The sequence below is a fragment of the Numenius arquata genome, chromosome 2 (genome assembly GCF_964106895.1).
Source record: "Numenius arquata chromosome 2, bNumArq3.hap1.1, whole genome shotgun sequence".
Lineage (NCBI taxonomy): Eukaryota > Metazoa > Chordata > Aves > Charadriiformes > Scolopacidae > Numenius > Numenius arquata.
The window spans coordinates 99783722-99799640 of record NC_133577.1 but is presented as its reverse complement, the minus strand read 5'-3'; the positions used below and the strand labels follow the sequence as shown (position 1 = coordinate 99799640).

The window sequence follows — 15919 nt, the reverse complement described above, 5'->3', positions numbered from 1 at the left end:
ATAAACCAGAAATCTTACTGCATGGACTAAACACAAAAACCCAATAATGTACTGTGGAAAGAAGGGATATAATAAAAATCTATACTAGAACAAAGTACTCTTAGCCAGCTGTCAGAAAGCTATGGAATTTTTCTTGACATTATATGATGTGACATATGGTTTCCATACTTTTTAGCTTGTAATTTATTCATTCTTTCATGAAGTTTTGGATCATTGCCTCAATCCCTTCAACAATGAAACTGGAGTAGTCTAAAAGAAAAACATCCAAGATATATGGGCCAAATTTACTGGTGGTGCAACTACATTACAATAAGCAGCTATGTTTACCTCAAATATTGTTTGACCTACAAATACATTATAAACATGTATATATCAAAATATATACATCTGTATTGTAGTTTTTGTATATCAAAAAAGAGGTAGTGTACTTAGATACATGCCAATTAGGTAATGAAATCTTGAAATCAAATGTTTCAAATTTTGAAATACTTGAATTTAGGAATGTTTGTATAATATTTATCAATCTCATTTACATTTAGAATCAACACCAATATTCTTTGAAAACAAGGCAGAGTCCCTCAAGACACACTGTCTGGGTGTAAACCCACTCCATTTCCTTTGGGTTTTGATAAAATAGAAAATAAAAAAAGATGAGCACGATTCAGTTCTTAAAGAAAATTCTCTTAGAAACTTGCACAAAACTAAGAGTGTGGAAGACGTAAGCTACATTCTAAAAAGACCATTGTCGATCTCTCAATGACCTCCAGATCAAATGAATTCAAGTTACAGGCAAAAGGATGAGTTTCGTAGCCATCCTCCCTGTAAAACAGAGTGTCTTTCTGTCTTGGATATCATGATATGAAAATGCTGGACTGAATTAAAGGATTTTCAAGGATTCAAAGAATCAAAGTTTCTGAATATTCATAATATTTCTGAGAAAGTGTCCTGGAGCGGTACGACCCTTTAGAATTTGAGATTTACTTGCCTCACGTCCCACTGGATAGATGCAGAAACCAGCAACAGAGGGGTACATAGCCCTTAAGCTTTGTAATGGTCAGCTCCAGTAGCCGTAGGCAGACGCTATGAAGTGTAACAGCCTGTAGCTGCTAAACTGCAGAAAGCATCAACCAGAATTCTGGTTTCAAATCATAAACAGAGCCTTCCTTGCAGCTGCCCTATTGTGCATTTACAAGATATGTTTTATTTGAATTATGTTGTGTAAAATGAATCAAAGACTAAAAAAAAAATGTGTTAGAGGGCATATTGCTAAAAGTCTTCTATCCTCAAATATATAGCGATAGTGAAAGAAGTCAGAATGCCCCAATATGGAAGAGACCATAAAAGAAAACTAATAAACCAAAACAATCCTTCTACATGGTGGATCAGGTTCTTGTCTCAGGCTTCTGAATTAGTCTTAGATAATTTGACTTTTTTTGAATCTATTTCTGCTGGAATCTAAAAATCCAAGAGGAAACTATCTGGCTATGTAAAAGCTGGAATAATCTATGAGTAAAGGTTTTTAATTTAGACATCATTTAGACAAAGGTACATCAGAATGAGGAAAAGGTTTTATAAGCAATTTTGATACGCTTCTGAACTGGCTGGGCCAGAGACAAGGCCAATATTCAAGGAGGTCAAGCAGTTATTCCAGGTAAAGCAATTGCTCAGCAATTTCCTTCTACTCACTCTCTCCATGTACGACATTTGTGCCATGCATGCCAGAAGTAAAAATGGCAAAATCTATTATGGCAAATTACACTACACGCGGGAAGTCTCATATTTCAGTTTCCACTTAAGTTTTGACTATGGAAACTTACTAGCAGAGATAGAAGTGCAACGCATTGCTGTTCAGACACATAAATATCACTCAATACTTTTATCAAAAGTTTAAGTAGTACTTTATCTGGTTCTTGCTGTCTTTATAGAGAAGGGAATAAGTGTAGACGTGACATGCTTGATGACTCCAGCCTCCAGAGAGTGTCCAGTCACTAACAGTCCCCTTTATTAGAGCATACCGTATGCCAGAAAGGCATGTGATAGGCAGAGCTATGATCTATTGCTAGACTATCACATCAGCATCACTTGTCAGCCACCCATAGGGGAATGCTAAACAAAGCCATTTGTGCAAGGCTACAACACTGTTTCCGTGACTAAAGCTTTTCCTGCTCTTTCATAATAGTTGCCCTCAACGAATCAGTTTTGCTCTCTTTCAAGAGCAGCAAAAATTAACTGAATTATGTGTGTTGGCAGTGTTCAAACTAGCTGAATTACTAAAAAGTGACAGCATATTTAATGTGAGCCTGCTTTTATTTCCTGAATCTGGTAAGCTGGTTTCTGCACAAGACCATGTGACAGTGTGATGAAATTAAAACTATTACGGAATAACCATAGAGCCTGCAATGATATATAAAATAGAGGCCACAAACTCTCTGATAACTAGATGCCATTTTAAACAGTTTTTGAAAGCTTAAAATGGCTTTTTATGTCAATTGAGATATAAACCAGCATGAAAATCTTTGGAAAACTAAGCCATATGTAACTTTTTCAATGCATTACAATAGCTTATGGGTACAGGACAAACTGCATCACTCAGGGAATGAACAGGCTGTGAACAACTTTCCAGCTAGAAGGAAAACAAATATTGAGTTCAAAGGCAACTGTGTGCTGAGTGCTCTGCTTGTCTTCACAGCACCTGAAGTACATTCATTAATTACAGAATCACAGAATGGTATGGGCTGGAAGAGACCTCTGGAGATCATCTAATCCAACCCCCCTGCCAAAGCAGGTCCACCTAAAGCAGGTTGCACAGGAACTTGTCCAGGCAGGTTTTGAATGTCTCCAGAGAAGGAGACTCCACCACCTCCCTGGGTAGCCTGTTCCAGTGCTCTGCCACCCTCAAAGTAAAGTTCCTCCTCATGTTTAGGTGGAACTTCTTATATTCAAGTTTGTGCTCATTTCCTCTTGTCCTATCCCTGGGCACCACTGAAAAAAGACTGGCCCTGTCCTCTTGACACCCACCCTTTAAGTATTTATAAACATTGATCAGATCCCCCCTCAGCCTTCTCTTCTCCAGACCCAAGTCCCTCAGCCTCTCCTCGTAAGGGAGATGCTCCAGGCCTCTAATCATCTTTGTAGCCCTCTGCTGTACCCTCTCCAGCAGTTGCCTGTCCTTCTTGAACTGGGGAGCCCAGAACTGGACACAGTACTTCAGACGGGGCCTCACCAGGGCAGAGTAGAGGGGGAGGATAACCTCTCTCGACCTGCTGGTCACACTCTTCCCGATGCACCCCAGGGTGCCATTGGCCTTCTTGGCCACAAGGGCACATTAAGCATGAACAAGTCACCACTAATTATTTGGCTAATGGCTAAATAAGATCCTCCGGTGTCTGTTAAACACAAACCCAAAATTCTGTTTTGCACAGTGGAAGAAAGAGGTAACTGTGGTAAATTATAAATTCAAACTTTCATTTTAAAGTCTATTTGCAATAAATTAGAATAGATTATATAAAAACTAATATATCATTTAAAGTTGAAATTAGACAATATTTTAAAAAAATATTTCCATGTTAATGCAAAGAGCCAAATTACATAATTTTATTAATTAAAAATAAAATAGAACTGTTTCCCTATCCCATCTCCCAGGGATGCTAATGACAGGTTCTTAACTGACTTTGATGGAACCACAACTGGATCCAACCTCCTTTGATTGCCATTATTCTCCTTAGAATTGTTATCAAATTCACAGCTTGGGAAATATAGTATACTCTATATAGTAGAGCTTGCAATGGTTACTTCAGTATGTTAATAATTTGCTAGTGGCAAATTTAAAGATTAATGGTGATTATTGTAGGCATTTTTACACATTAATAGACAGTGACATGTAGACAATAACATATTATAGTTACATACATAATTATACATAGACAGTTTCAATTAGTCACTGTTTTAAAACCACAAATATAAACTTTTATACACAAATGTACATGTAATATGGTGTAAAATGTTTGATGACAGAGTGTAATATACATGTGAGTTATTTTATACTTAAATATACTATTAGAAAAAAAAGTTATGCGCTAAAAAGCTTTTTTCTTTTTACAAATATAAATATGTAGATAATACTACAGTATAAATTACAGCATATACTTTTAAATTTAAAAACATCAAATTATAATCCTTCAAAATAGAGCAACCTAATAGGAATTGCTATCAGCTATGATGATTTGTGGTAATTTTCAAAATATTCCCTATGATGTTTTACAGAGCATGATACTGTTCCCACTGAAGTAAATGGCTGTTCTCCATTTAATTCAATGACTGCAGGAACATTTCCTTAATAAAACTACACAGACTATATTTCACATGCATTATTATTTCACCGTTATCAAATAAAATAATCATATAATTTTTAAAAGGCAATGGGAAATAGAGTGACAGAAAGAACAAGAAAGCGGAAAATATTAGTGAATGCTATCGTACCGATTTCCACGGTCCCCGATGCCATGAAACATCACCAGGGCAAGAATGCACATTACATTGTGCCATATTAGGCGGCTTGTCTAGAATTTCACAGTTTTGATCACCCAACATTTGGCCAGTAGGAAGCTGACAAATCACCAGTCTTGTCTTTATTCCATCTCCGCAAGTTTGAGTACACTGAAATATAGAATTTTATATGCAATATTTTTGTTAAGGGAGTCATCACGTACCATTAAACCAAAAAGATATAGCAATAATCAGTACATGCTATTATTTGCTATGTTTATCTTCATATTCCCTAGCCAATTCAAGAATAAAGATTTACAGTCTTATATAATGAAAAAACAATTCTCTCACCAAAACATTTACCAAACTACATTTTTATAGTTTTTTTCTACAAAAAGTCTCAATTACAGAGAATCTATTCTATCAAGGAGAAATAACCATTTGTGAGAATCAATGTGCATATATACCTCTCTCTGATAGCAGGAAAAGATGGAAATTGATCCCTGCCAGAAAAGGGAAAACTCAGACACCTGGCACACTTTCTCATTGTCTAACTTACACAGACTAAGAGTAAAATACTGCGTAATGCATCTTCATTAACTGGATCCCAAGTCTACAGCTATGGACAGTAAAAACATGATACTCAGACTGGCCTTGAGAACTAAATGGTTAAATCTGGCCAAAATGAGGGGGACAAGAAAGAAAAATGAAAGTCACTGAAACAATTTTTCTTCTTTTCCCAACTTGATGTATCAAGAATAAGAAGAGAGGGCAGGAATCACAGGAGTTTAGGTTAGAATGAATGCTAAACTAACCAGCTTTACTCCTCCTGCAGTGTCTGAGCAAGAATACATGGTCAAGATAAGACATTGCACGAGAATGTGTAATGTTTCATCAAAACATACCAACCCAGACCGACCTTTTAGATGCATGATCTTGTCTTCATACTTCTAATTAGTAACTAAAGCCCAGTAGATACTACTACTTGCAGTTATTCTAGTCAGTACCTGCGAAATTTGATGTAATAAAGTTTCTTTATAGCTTCTTGTGCTCATTTTTTTCTTAGGCACTGCGGTTTTCCTGCATACAATTCATCTTTTTGTAAGAGCAAATAATTTTATGTCTCAAGATTCAAAACACTATGATAACATCCAATTATATGTTGTACATCCTTAGCCTCACACAATACCTACCTCTTTTGGATGTATATTTACACTACTTATATTTACACTACAGTTCTGGATTCCATCAAAGAACAAGGTTTATCTAAACAGGTTGAAACTAATTCTTTTTAAATAATTTAAATAAAAAATTGGTGTTCAGTCCATTCACAGTCAAATAATTATGTAACTATATCTAAGCTTTTGTGATGAATAATGTTTCCTTTTGAAAGTGAAATGATCTTACTTCTCCCCAGTTCCCATAGTTCCATCGCGGGCAGGGTCCAGAATCACAGTGTCTTGACTCTGGAGGTTTTGTTGCCTCATCACAATAACTAGCACTTCTTCCTTCCTCATCTTGACATACTACAACTCGACGGTGAAATCCACCTGCACAAGTACTAGAGCACTGCCAAAACATGTAAACATATGTATAACCATTGCATAATCAGAAAAATGTAAAATATGTTTGTTAAAAAATACTATTTTTAAATTGTTTTAATCTTAACTTTTATTTGCAAATTTCAGGTTTGAAAATTACTATTATGTATAAGTTGAAACGGCAAAAAGGTTACATTTTTGAATTTAACACATTCTTCATAATAACAAAAATACTTCTAAAAATAAATGTGCTTCTCATTTGACCAAATCTGTACCGCAATAATATTTCTAGACATGTTAACACACATGTGAGAGAAAAAATTAATATATTAAAAAAAATAATTCTTACTGCTCCCCAGGGTCCAGTTCTCCATTGATATCCTCCTACAGAGTGCCGGTTCCACTGGTTTACGTTGTCTTGTGGATGGTGTATTGGAAGGTAACCTATTTCTGGAAAATGGCTTGGATAGTCATGTGTTTTCGGAATACGATGATAAACTGGTCGACACGGTGGCATGTTACATTCTTGTTCTTTGGAAGGTCGGCCTTCAGGATCACAGTAATTCTCGTTGATTTGTTGATGATAGTTGACACAGATAACTTGTCTTGTTACTATTCCACTATCACACGTAACTGTGCACTGACCAAAAATTAACCCAACATTTGTAACAGAACACTGATAATTAATAACCAAAGACATTTATATTTACTTTTGACAATAAGAAACGTACAATTTGTTTTTTCAAGAGATGCAATTTCAGTCACACTTGCACAGAATATGAAGTCCCAATTTCTAACCAGTAACTTCGGCCAATAATCTAAAACACATTAAAAAAAATAAATAACTACAATTAATACTTACAGGGGACCAATTTCCAACTTGCCACTCTCCACACGGGCTAAAGCAGCTTGAAATTTCAGCTGGTCGAGGTAAATGAGCACAGAAGGATTCATCTGCTATTCCTCCATGAGCATCTCTACAACTCACATAGCGAGCACGATCACCCTTCCCACACGATGCAGAACACTGTCAGAGAACAATCCAAGCTCATCGCACTTTAGGAGACCAAAATAAGATCATGCAAGCGTCTAAAACACTAACATAGCTTAGTACCAGCTTGACTTTAGATTTAAACACCGACAGACAGATTTCCACCTCACACTGGTAGAGCCATGCATTCAGGAAGGAAAGTGAAATATTGCTGGACGGTATAGGCCTTATGAATTCCCATTGGTTTGGAACTGAATTGCATGGCCTTAACCACTTTTTATAATGCTTATTTTACAAATTATGTAAAATTAGACTTTTAAGGACCCAAACTGTTCAATATTGCTATTCAGTTAAAAGATCTGAATAATATTTTAGAATGAAAGATGTTCTCCATACTCAGAAACTGATCAATTATTTCAAAAAAACCTCCACACTTCCTTGCACACTCTCAATCACATGAAAGCTATTTTGCTCAGAAGCCCAGCTCCTAGTATCCTGGGGTTTTTCTCCTCCTTATTTTCCCTGGCTAGATTTGAAGCACATAGATGCTCCCAGCAAATTCTATGTCCTCCTTGAGAAACAGGTTCTTAAAAAAAACCAACAAACAGAATTCCTTTAAAATTTATCCCAAGCAGATTTCAGTCTGAAAAATATATCAATGATAGTTTTATGGAATAAAGGGTGAAGGAATGGAGGACTGCTCTGCAAGATGTGACCGCTATTACATTACATACTGGGGTCCATGATCCATATCTCCATTGGGTCACCTTTCCCACATGAACTAGAGGAAGCGATGTAGTCCATAATTTTGTATTTTCTGGACAAGGGGGCAATTCACATTCCTGTGGGGGTGAGAAAAGGAAAGCTTTCAAAATACACATTTTGGAATAGCCAAACGTAAAGCAAATGGCTCTCACAGACATAGATCCTACCATTACAATAAGCCAGCATTAATTAACAAGGAAGTACCATCTTCTAACTTTTCCCTGGCATTACTCAAAGGCTTTTCATTAAATTGTTTTGTTTCAAATAGAGAGGCAAAGAAAATTTATTTGATGTTAAAACACGACTAGTAATAACTAATAATATTTACGTTTTGAGAAAGAACTGTGAGAAGCTTGCCAGAGACAAGGGTCACAGACATTACTCTTCTTTTACAGAATTTCCTAAGCCAAATTTGAAGTTCCGGAAAAAAGCAGATAGTTTCAGTATTTTTTTCCTCATTTTAGAATTCATTTTTCGTGCAAGTTCCTTTAAAGAGTCACTAGGCAACACTTGTATTTAGATGCTATTAACTAAAAAGTACAATCAACTGAAAGGTATTTTTTAACTTACTTGGTTATCTCTAGGACGAGTAGCAGCATTACATTCCGTGTCATCATCCAAAATAACTCTGTATGTCCCAGTAACACACTTGACTGCACGCATCTGGTATCCACGTCCACATGTTATAGTGCACTGTTAAAGTCAATAATTTCACACACTTCAAATAGCACTATTTATAATCAAATTTAATTTTTAATTACATTTTCTATTTTAGAACTCTTTCTAGAATGAATAGGAATGACTATTTGGATGGTGTTAACCTTCTTCGTGGCAGATCATATGGTGCTTAAACAATGTCCATAACACACCAAAATTTTGGCTATTGCTGAACAGTGCTTGTGCAGGATAAAGGCTTTCTCTTTTTCCCCCTTTTACCCCCTGCAGTGAGTAGGCTGGAGGTGGGCAGGAGACTGGGAGGGAAAGAGCTAGGACAGCTGACCTGAATGGATCAAAGGGACAATCCATGCTATATAATGTCATGCTCAGCAATAAAAACTGGGGTGGAGGAAGTGGGGAAGGGGTTTGGGGAGGGAGTGGAGTAAGGGCTGGCTTCCAAATGAATCACTAGCTGCTGCTGTTAAATGTCTTTTCCTTCCCTACAGAGTTTGGGAAGGACACTTAAAGAAGGCACCTAATATGTTAGATGGCTGAAAATGTGACAAATTGCATCCTATAAATGTTGTGGTTCAAGCACAAATACTGGTTAAAAACCTAGGTCTTGAATAGATATTATCAGATGGTATGATGGAAAAACTGCAATGGAAAGCTCTGCTCCAGTGACATGGATTGATGAATTGCTTGTAGGAACTATTCCAGCAAGGCCATACACACTGAATGTTTTATTCGGAAGAACTATACCTTGGGACTGAATGATTTTTTTATTTCATTTTTGCATTTAGCTTGTAGGAATGGAAAGCCAGCACCTTGTGATATAAAGATTACCCAAAAGGAAATCTACATTATGTTAGAGAACACTGTGGTTCTCTCTAACATGAAAAACTATGACATGAGAAAAGTTTTATAAAAACAAAAATTTAAAAATATACCTAATTTCCCAAGGTATATTTATTCTGTATTTTACTAAGATTATATTTTAAAAAATGAATAATTAGCTGCTATTCCGTTATGAATTCTTGCTAACATCCAAGAAACACTGAATAATCCAACACTTCTGTTGGTTTGAGTACCCTGATCTTATGAAGGCTTCGTGAAATTATCTTATTATTTTTTAATTAATTCTCATCTATTTGGTGACAAAAGCTTCCTTTGCAAATTAATTCACTTTTTTTCCAGAATTTTGAAGCCACTTGGGTATACATTAGATAGGCATCATTACACACAGGAATGTATTTTTCAACAGTACTTTCACATAAAAAGATAGGAGATCTTTTAGTATTGAAGGTCAAAACAAGACATAACAAAACAAATACTAAGTCTTTTTGCCTGTTATTCTTAGCATATACACTTCTATGATCTTAATTAAAGCTAGCACTTAAATATGCCCTCTAAATATGTGGTCTTTTACCTGCCACATTCATCTGAACAGTTTGCTATCTATTTTCATTATTCTGGAGACATAATATTCATATGTAAAAGCTTGGGGTCAATGACTATTTTAGGCATTTAACTTATATGTAGGTGTTCCTAAATTACAGGTTAGACAGCCAACAGGAGCAAACAAACGTGAATCAATTCAGCTGAAGTAACTGCTTAAGATCCAATTAAAATGTTTAAAAGATACTGGTTTATGATTACTCATAGTTTGAATGAGACAAGAAGAAGCCAGGAATCATTATGTACTCACTGATCCCCAAGGCCCTACTTGCCAAGATGCACATTCATGAAGTTCACACGGTGTTACTGATTCTGGTCTATCATTTGGATTACAGAAATCGTCTCTCAGCTGTTCCTCATTAAGTTGGCACCATACTTGACGATGTTTCATTCCTTTGCCACATGTCACAGGACACTGTAAAATTAGAGTCATCAGTTTGTAAAGACACAAATCTGCATTAATGGCTTCACTTTCTTTTAGTAATCTGTTGGATGTTAAAGATCACATAAATATTACATGAATGTAAGTAGTCCAACAAAACTAGCTCTTTTATGAACTCTCTATTTCCTGTAAACATCGACCCAAATGCTAATACAAAGGAATCACTATTAAGCTTCTAAAGCTACAAAAATATGAGAACAATGTACAGATCGTTTAATTCCATTAGAATAAAGAATATTTGTTTAAAATATGAGTGCACATATCACGGCTTTCAAAGGAAAAATGTTAAAGCTATCCATAATTCTTTTATATCCATATAATCTATAATAAAACGCATATCATTCTGTTCTTCAGTTGGCTGGATGGTTCTCATTGCTTCATAAAAAAAGGAAGGTATGTGTATTACTGAAGATAAATTTAAGTAGCTTCACTACCTCATTTTAATGTAACAACATTTCAGAAAAAAATAAATTTTAGGTGCGTTTTTCAGAAGTTCTCATGCCATTTGTACATCTGGGATGTCTATCAGCCAAATCCCAGGACTTCAGAATTTTTATTATCGTGTGCCCCAAAACAGCTAGAACAAAATAATCAAACACTTAAAGCAGCTTATTTTAATATGCATAACCAGGACCAAAGGCATCTTAAGTTTTACATGGTTCGTTACCTCGCTCCACTCACTAACAGACCAGCTTGGACATAAGAATTCATTGCAACTCTGTGTTACAACTCTTGGAAGTTCCTGGCATTCTCTGTCAGGAAGATGACGACCCAAATTGTTCATACAAAAAGCTTCTCTTGTTCTGACACCTCTTTCACAGCTCCTGGAACACTGCGGTGCATAGACAACATTATGAAACACAACATGATAAAACCAGGTCAAAATACATTATCAGTCTTAAAGGTGAAAGATATTAATGATTGTGTTACACAAATGTATCTTACATTTAATCCACAGAGTGGTAATATGTTCATGAGAGATAAATTTGGCACTTTGTTTAGTAGTTCCAAGATAAAACTCTTTAATGAAGATTAAATCTGAAATGATACTTATTCCTTTTCTCCAAAATACTCTCAGAACTAAATTATTAAAATTGTGAACAAAATATACACCTTTAACCAGCAGATCTTCTCTCCTGACTTCCAAAACCAAGCTGCAAAAAATTTGGCTATAGTTTCTTACAAACATATGAGGAAGTTGCTGAAATATAAAGATTGGTATTAGCTCCTCCTACAACTCTGCATTTGTCAAACATTATTTTCTTTTAGTTAATTAATCTTAAAAAAAAATTATATAGAAATAATAATTTGTTATGAATGCCAACCAGAACTACAATGGCACAATTACAATGTTTTGAATTTGTACCTCTGACCACTCTGTGTAGTGCCAACTTGTTAACATACAGTCACCATGGCAGGGCTCTCTGGTAGGTGGTTTCTGCTGGTGAGCACAGTACTTATCATCCACTGGGGCACTGAGTCCTTTTGAAACAGAGTACCTCATGCAGTGGACCTCTATAGACCGATACCCTGGGCCACACTTCGATGTGCAGTCGCTTTTGCCAACATTTTGCCACCTATAAGGATAAACTGTAGATAAATAAAGCACCCAGAGAATGTACCAGGAATTGCCATATAAATATAGATATGCATTTTACAGAGCAGATAACACTGTAAAATATATCTCATGACTGGAATTTTCAAAGCAATATAAAATAATTTGATTCATAGGCGTAAAAACATCTTTTTAAAATTTAAAGGATATTTTGTCTCAATCACTTAGGTGACTTTGAAAATGTAAGCTATAATTCTAACTGTTCATCCTCTGAACACTTCAGTGTAGGCTTTCTAGGGGTGCAAAAACACAAATCTGTTTCAAACTAGTTCCAGTTGTGGGTACAATTCTGGTGAAATATGTATTCTGCCCAGCAATACAAGTTTTTGTGGCAGGTTATATAGAATAGATTCACAATCCTAACAAAAGACTTTGTACTTTACCAATAATAATTAGATAAGTACACTAGTTCTACTTAGATTCAGAGGTGTAAACCTAATGTATAAACCCATTGCACTAATATATTTGAGGAAAGGAGGGAGAGAGAGGAAGGATGAGAGAGGTAGAAAGGGGTTGAGGGACAAAAGATAAAGCAACGTGCATTATTTTATTTCAATCTCTATCAACAACAGTACGTAAGATCACAATAGCTCCAGCAGTCAGGAACTTCTTTTTACCTTAATTCACACTCTGTATTACACTCCTCAAAGACATCTGGTACAGTGGGTATATGTTCACATCTTTGATCAGACACTACCACATGATCACTTTTTCGTATGCATGTCATTCTTCTTCTTCGAATGCCTTTAAAAGGAATCAAAAAAAGCAAATAAAGGGCTAAAGTAAGAGTGCCTTTTTACACTAACGGATTCCATGCAACATTAAGGGATTTAACTGAGATACCCCATTAACACTAATCTTCGTATACAGCAGATTCTGTACAAACATGCCGCTTTGTGCAGCTGACTACATTCCAGGCGGAGAACAACCTTGTCCCTGTCACCCCTGCCATCTCCCAGCTGTACTACAGTGGTCTCACAAGGATATCAACTTCCAGAAAACTGGAAAAGTGCAACAGTCCATTTATTTGTCAGGCTAAGTATTCCAAATGCATCACATCTGTCCTTTGCTAATTACCAAATTTTCAAACCACCACGTTAACTTAGAGGTTGTGATCCTTTTCTTTGAGGAAGCAGAAAATTTGCTCACAGGGTACCTAAAAGATCTGGAGTGCTGGGAGAAGTGTCACATTTGACAGATGCTCTGCTTCTCCAGCACATGAGCATCTCTACAGCCTGACTCAAGACCAGAGGAAACTCACCATTGCATATCTACACTTGTTACACACATACTGTGGTCTTATTTTTACACTGGAATGGCCTCAGAATAACAGCTAAGAATTTGTAAAAAAATACTTCTAGATAGCTTCACCCCATGTAGCAGATAACCAAAAAAGACAAATAAATATATGTGACAGATACTAAACAAATCAGTGACCATCTGGAAATAGGAGAATGGAAGCCTAATACATAGTAGTAGATATACAACATCACTTTCTAAGGATCTGTTAGACAATTCAACTTTTTTTTTTTTAATAAACCACTCCTATGGCTACAAAAGAAAGGAACACAAAACTAGTTTTGAATATAGAATTGCATTGCATAAACACTGAAAATAGCAAAACAAAATCAGAAGCCATTCTGCCCTTAAAGGCTCTGTGCACCTAAAGTTTACTGGGAGTGCCGAGTTTCTTCCTTACAAGTAGGGGTGAAAAATCTGAGTGCTTAAGACTAGTCCTTTCCTAAATATCATCAGGGATTGTTTCTGGTGACAAAAGAATTCACAGTACCTTGACACATCCTGCTGCAGTCTTGCCAGGGTCCATAAGGATCCCATGTAAACAGATCACTTCTCTCCTCTATTGGGATATTGAATGAATAACGCACATCGGGGTTGTATAAATTCCCTACACACAAAACCTTAATTGAGATAAAATGACAGCTGTTTTTCAGTGAATTTGAACATAATTTTATGAACATAATGATCATGTAGCAAATTTTCAAACTTATGAAAAAAGTAAACATGCACCTGTAAGGTTAGCTCTTCTTCGATTCTATCAGTGCTGTTAATTCGCTCTATCGTATTGTTTGAACCACTGTACTCAAAAATGGCTCCTTGAATATTGATTTCTCTTTTTGACATGCTTACAACAAAATTTCCATTCAAGATAAAATTTCCATGAATATCAGATAAAGCTACAAGTAAAATAAAATATTGGAAATAAAGCATGTATTTAATTAGAAGGTTCTATCAATAAAAAAAATAAATCTTAATAATATATCTTCTCATCAACACTTCGCTTTATTTTAGTCTATGTGTAATACTTTGAAGTTGCATCAAACAGTTTCTTATGCATTAATTCAATCCTAACCATGAGTAACTTTCACCTGAGCAGTTGTCATGGTCTTTCTCTGCATTAACAACACAACTTTAACAGTATTTGTTCTGCTGAAGGGTTGACTGCAGTCATCACTTTTAAATTTGGTTAGGTTCGGCTACTGTAGAAGGAAACAATAATTATCTGTATTTCTGACCCATTCTACAGCCCACATTCTTGTATTTGCTAGAGCTACTTTTAGTGAAGTGGCTTTTAAAAGTAAATTTTAAAGTAAAAATAAAGTAAATTATTAAGCACTTATAATAATAATTTACAATAATAAAGATGAATAACAAGTTAAAAATTAAATTTAAAAATAAAGTAAAATTTTTAGTAAAGGCATGCTATTCAGGTATAACTACATTTGAAATGGTAGCTACCGTCAGGGAGTGAGAACTGTTTCTGTGTCCTGTGAGATACATGCGCAACAACAGGTGGCAAGGAAAACATTTTGAAAACTCTGAAGTTTGATGAGTAGGATGGTAATGGAAGAAGAGACAGATGGAAAATATGCCCCAATATTGTCTCAGGCACATAAATACCATGAAATAGAACAACCAAGATTTTTGGTACAATGTGCTTATGAATTCTTTGCTCCTCTCACATGCTTGCAAATCTATCAAAATGTGATCTTCATACTCAGACATGACAGAAAAAGAGAAATGTGAGACAACTGTCAAGTTTGCTGAAGGTCAGACTGCTTTGTTTATAAACAAAGTGTATGCTTCCAAGATTTAAAACCACAAATACCTGCATTATTCCTGAGTTAACTTGTGGAGTTTCAATTAACATTGCCACAACAAAGTAAAAAAAAAAGACAAAATGATGCAATGCACTATAATTCCTATTCTCTGACAGATGAACACGCACATTGAAGAATTAGAAACTTAACGGCATCTCACTCGCTTTTTGTAAAACTAGTATCTCCAGAGAGACTCGGGCAAATGATGACACAATGTAATTAGATATTTCCTTTAAAGACTTTATCAGACTTCTGATAATATACACCTAGAGCAGACCTCTGGCAAGAGCACAAAAACTATCCATCAGTGTTATACCCAGGAGGCTTTTACCAAGGTAGTTGTCATCTTCTGGTTTCCCTGAGTAGCTGTGCTGCCGAATATCAATATTTGTTGCTCCTTTGGGAATATTTACTACAACATTGTAACCTGCAATGTAATTATTCACAAATTAATTACCTATAAAAATAGTCAAATACTAGTATATACGAACATACATTTAACTAGTTTTATTCACAAAACCCTACAGTGCACCAGTGACAACCACTGCTGAATGCCCTCATGTTTTAGGAAGGAAATGTGAACATCTTGGTGCTTATTAAATTTCTCTGGTTTGTTTTTTAATCAGTTGAACTGAACTTTTGCTTTCATAACTCATTAAAATTCATTCCTTTGTTCAGAAACGTGAATTCAATTCTTTACCAATAACATGAGTTCAATGTACTCAGAAAAATCTCTAGAGAACAGCACTATTTTAGAAAGCAGTCAACTACATCAAGCAGGACTCAGGAAACATTGTGGCTCCTTCACAGTTAAACCACAAAACTTTTACACAAGTTTAAATAAGT

At 35.5% G+C, this 15919-nt stretch overlaps 1 protein-coding gene across 1 annotated transcript in view; it reads right to left on the bottom strand.

Moving 5' to 3' along the window:
• Positions 1-15919, bottom strand: part of ADAMTS20 (ADAM metallopeptidase with thrombospondin type 1 motif 20) — a 96623-nt gene that overhangs the window by 27905 nt on the left and 52799 nt on the right. The window contains exons 16-28 of the mRNA XM_074144533.1: positions 15405-15500; positions 13983-14149; positions 13744-13873; positions 12572-12698; positions 11706-11916; positions 11007-11171; positions 10148-10312; positions 8353-8475; positions 7752-7859; positions 6889-7053; positions 6376-6666; positions 5893-6054; positions 4480-4656 (exon numbers count right to left, since the gene is read on the bottom strand). Of these exons, the coding sequence (XP_074000634.1) occupies positions 4480-4656; positions 5893-6054; positions 6376-6666; positions 6889-7053; positions 7752-7859; positions 8353-8475; positions 10148-10312; positions 11007-11171; positions 11706-11916; positions 12572-12698; positions 13744-13873; positions 13983-14149; positions 15405-15500 (2087 nt within the window). The remainder of the gene's footprint in view (positions 1-4479; positions 4657-5892; positions 6055-6375; positions 6667-6888; positions 7054-7751; positions 7860-8352; positions 8476-10147; positions 10313-11006; positions 11172-11705; positions 11917-12571; positions 12699-13743; positions 13874-13982; positions 14150-15404; positions 15501-15919) is intronic.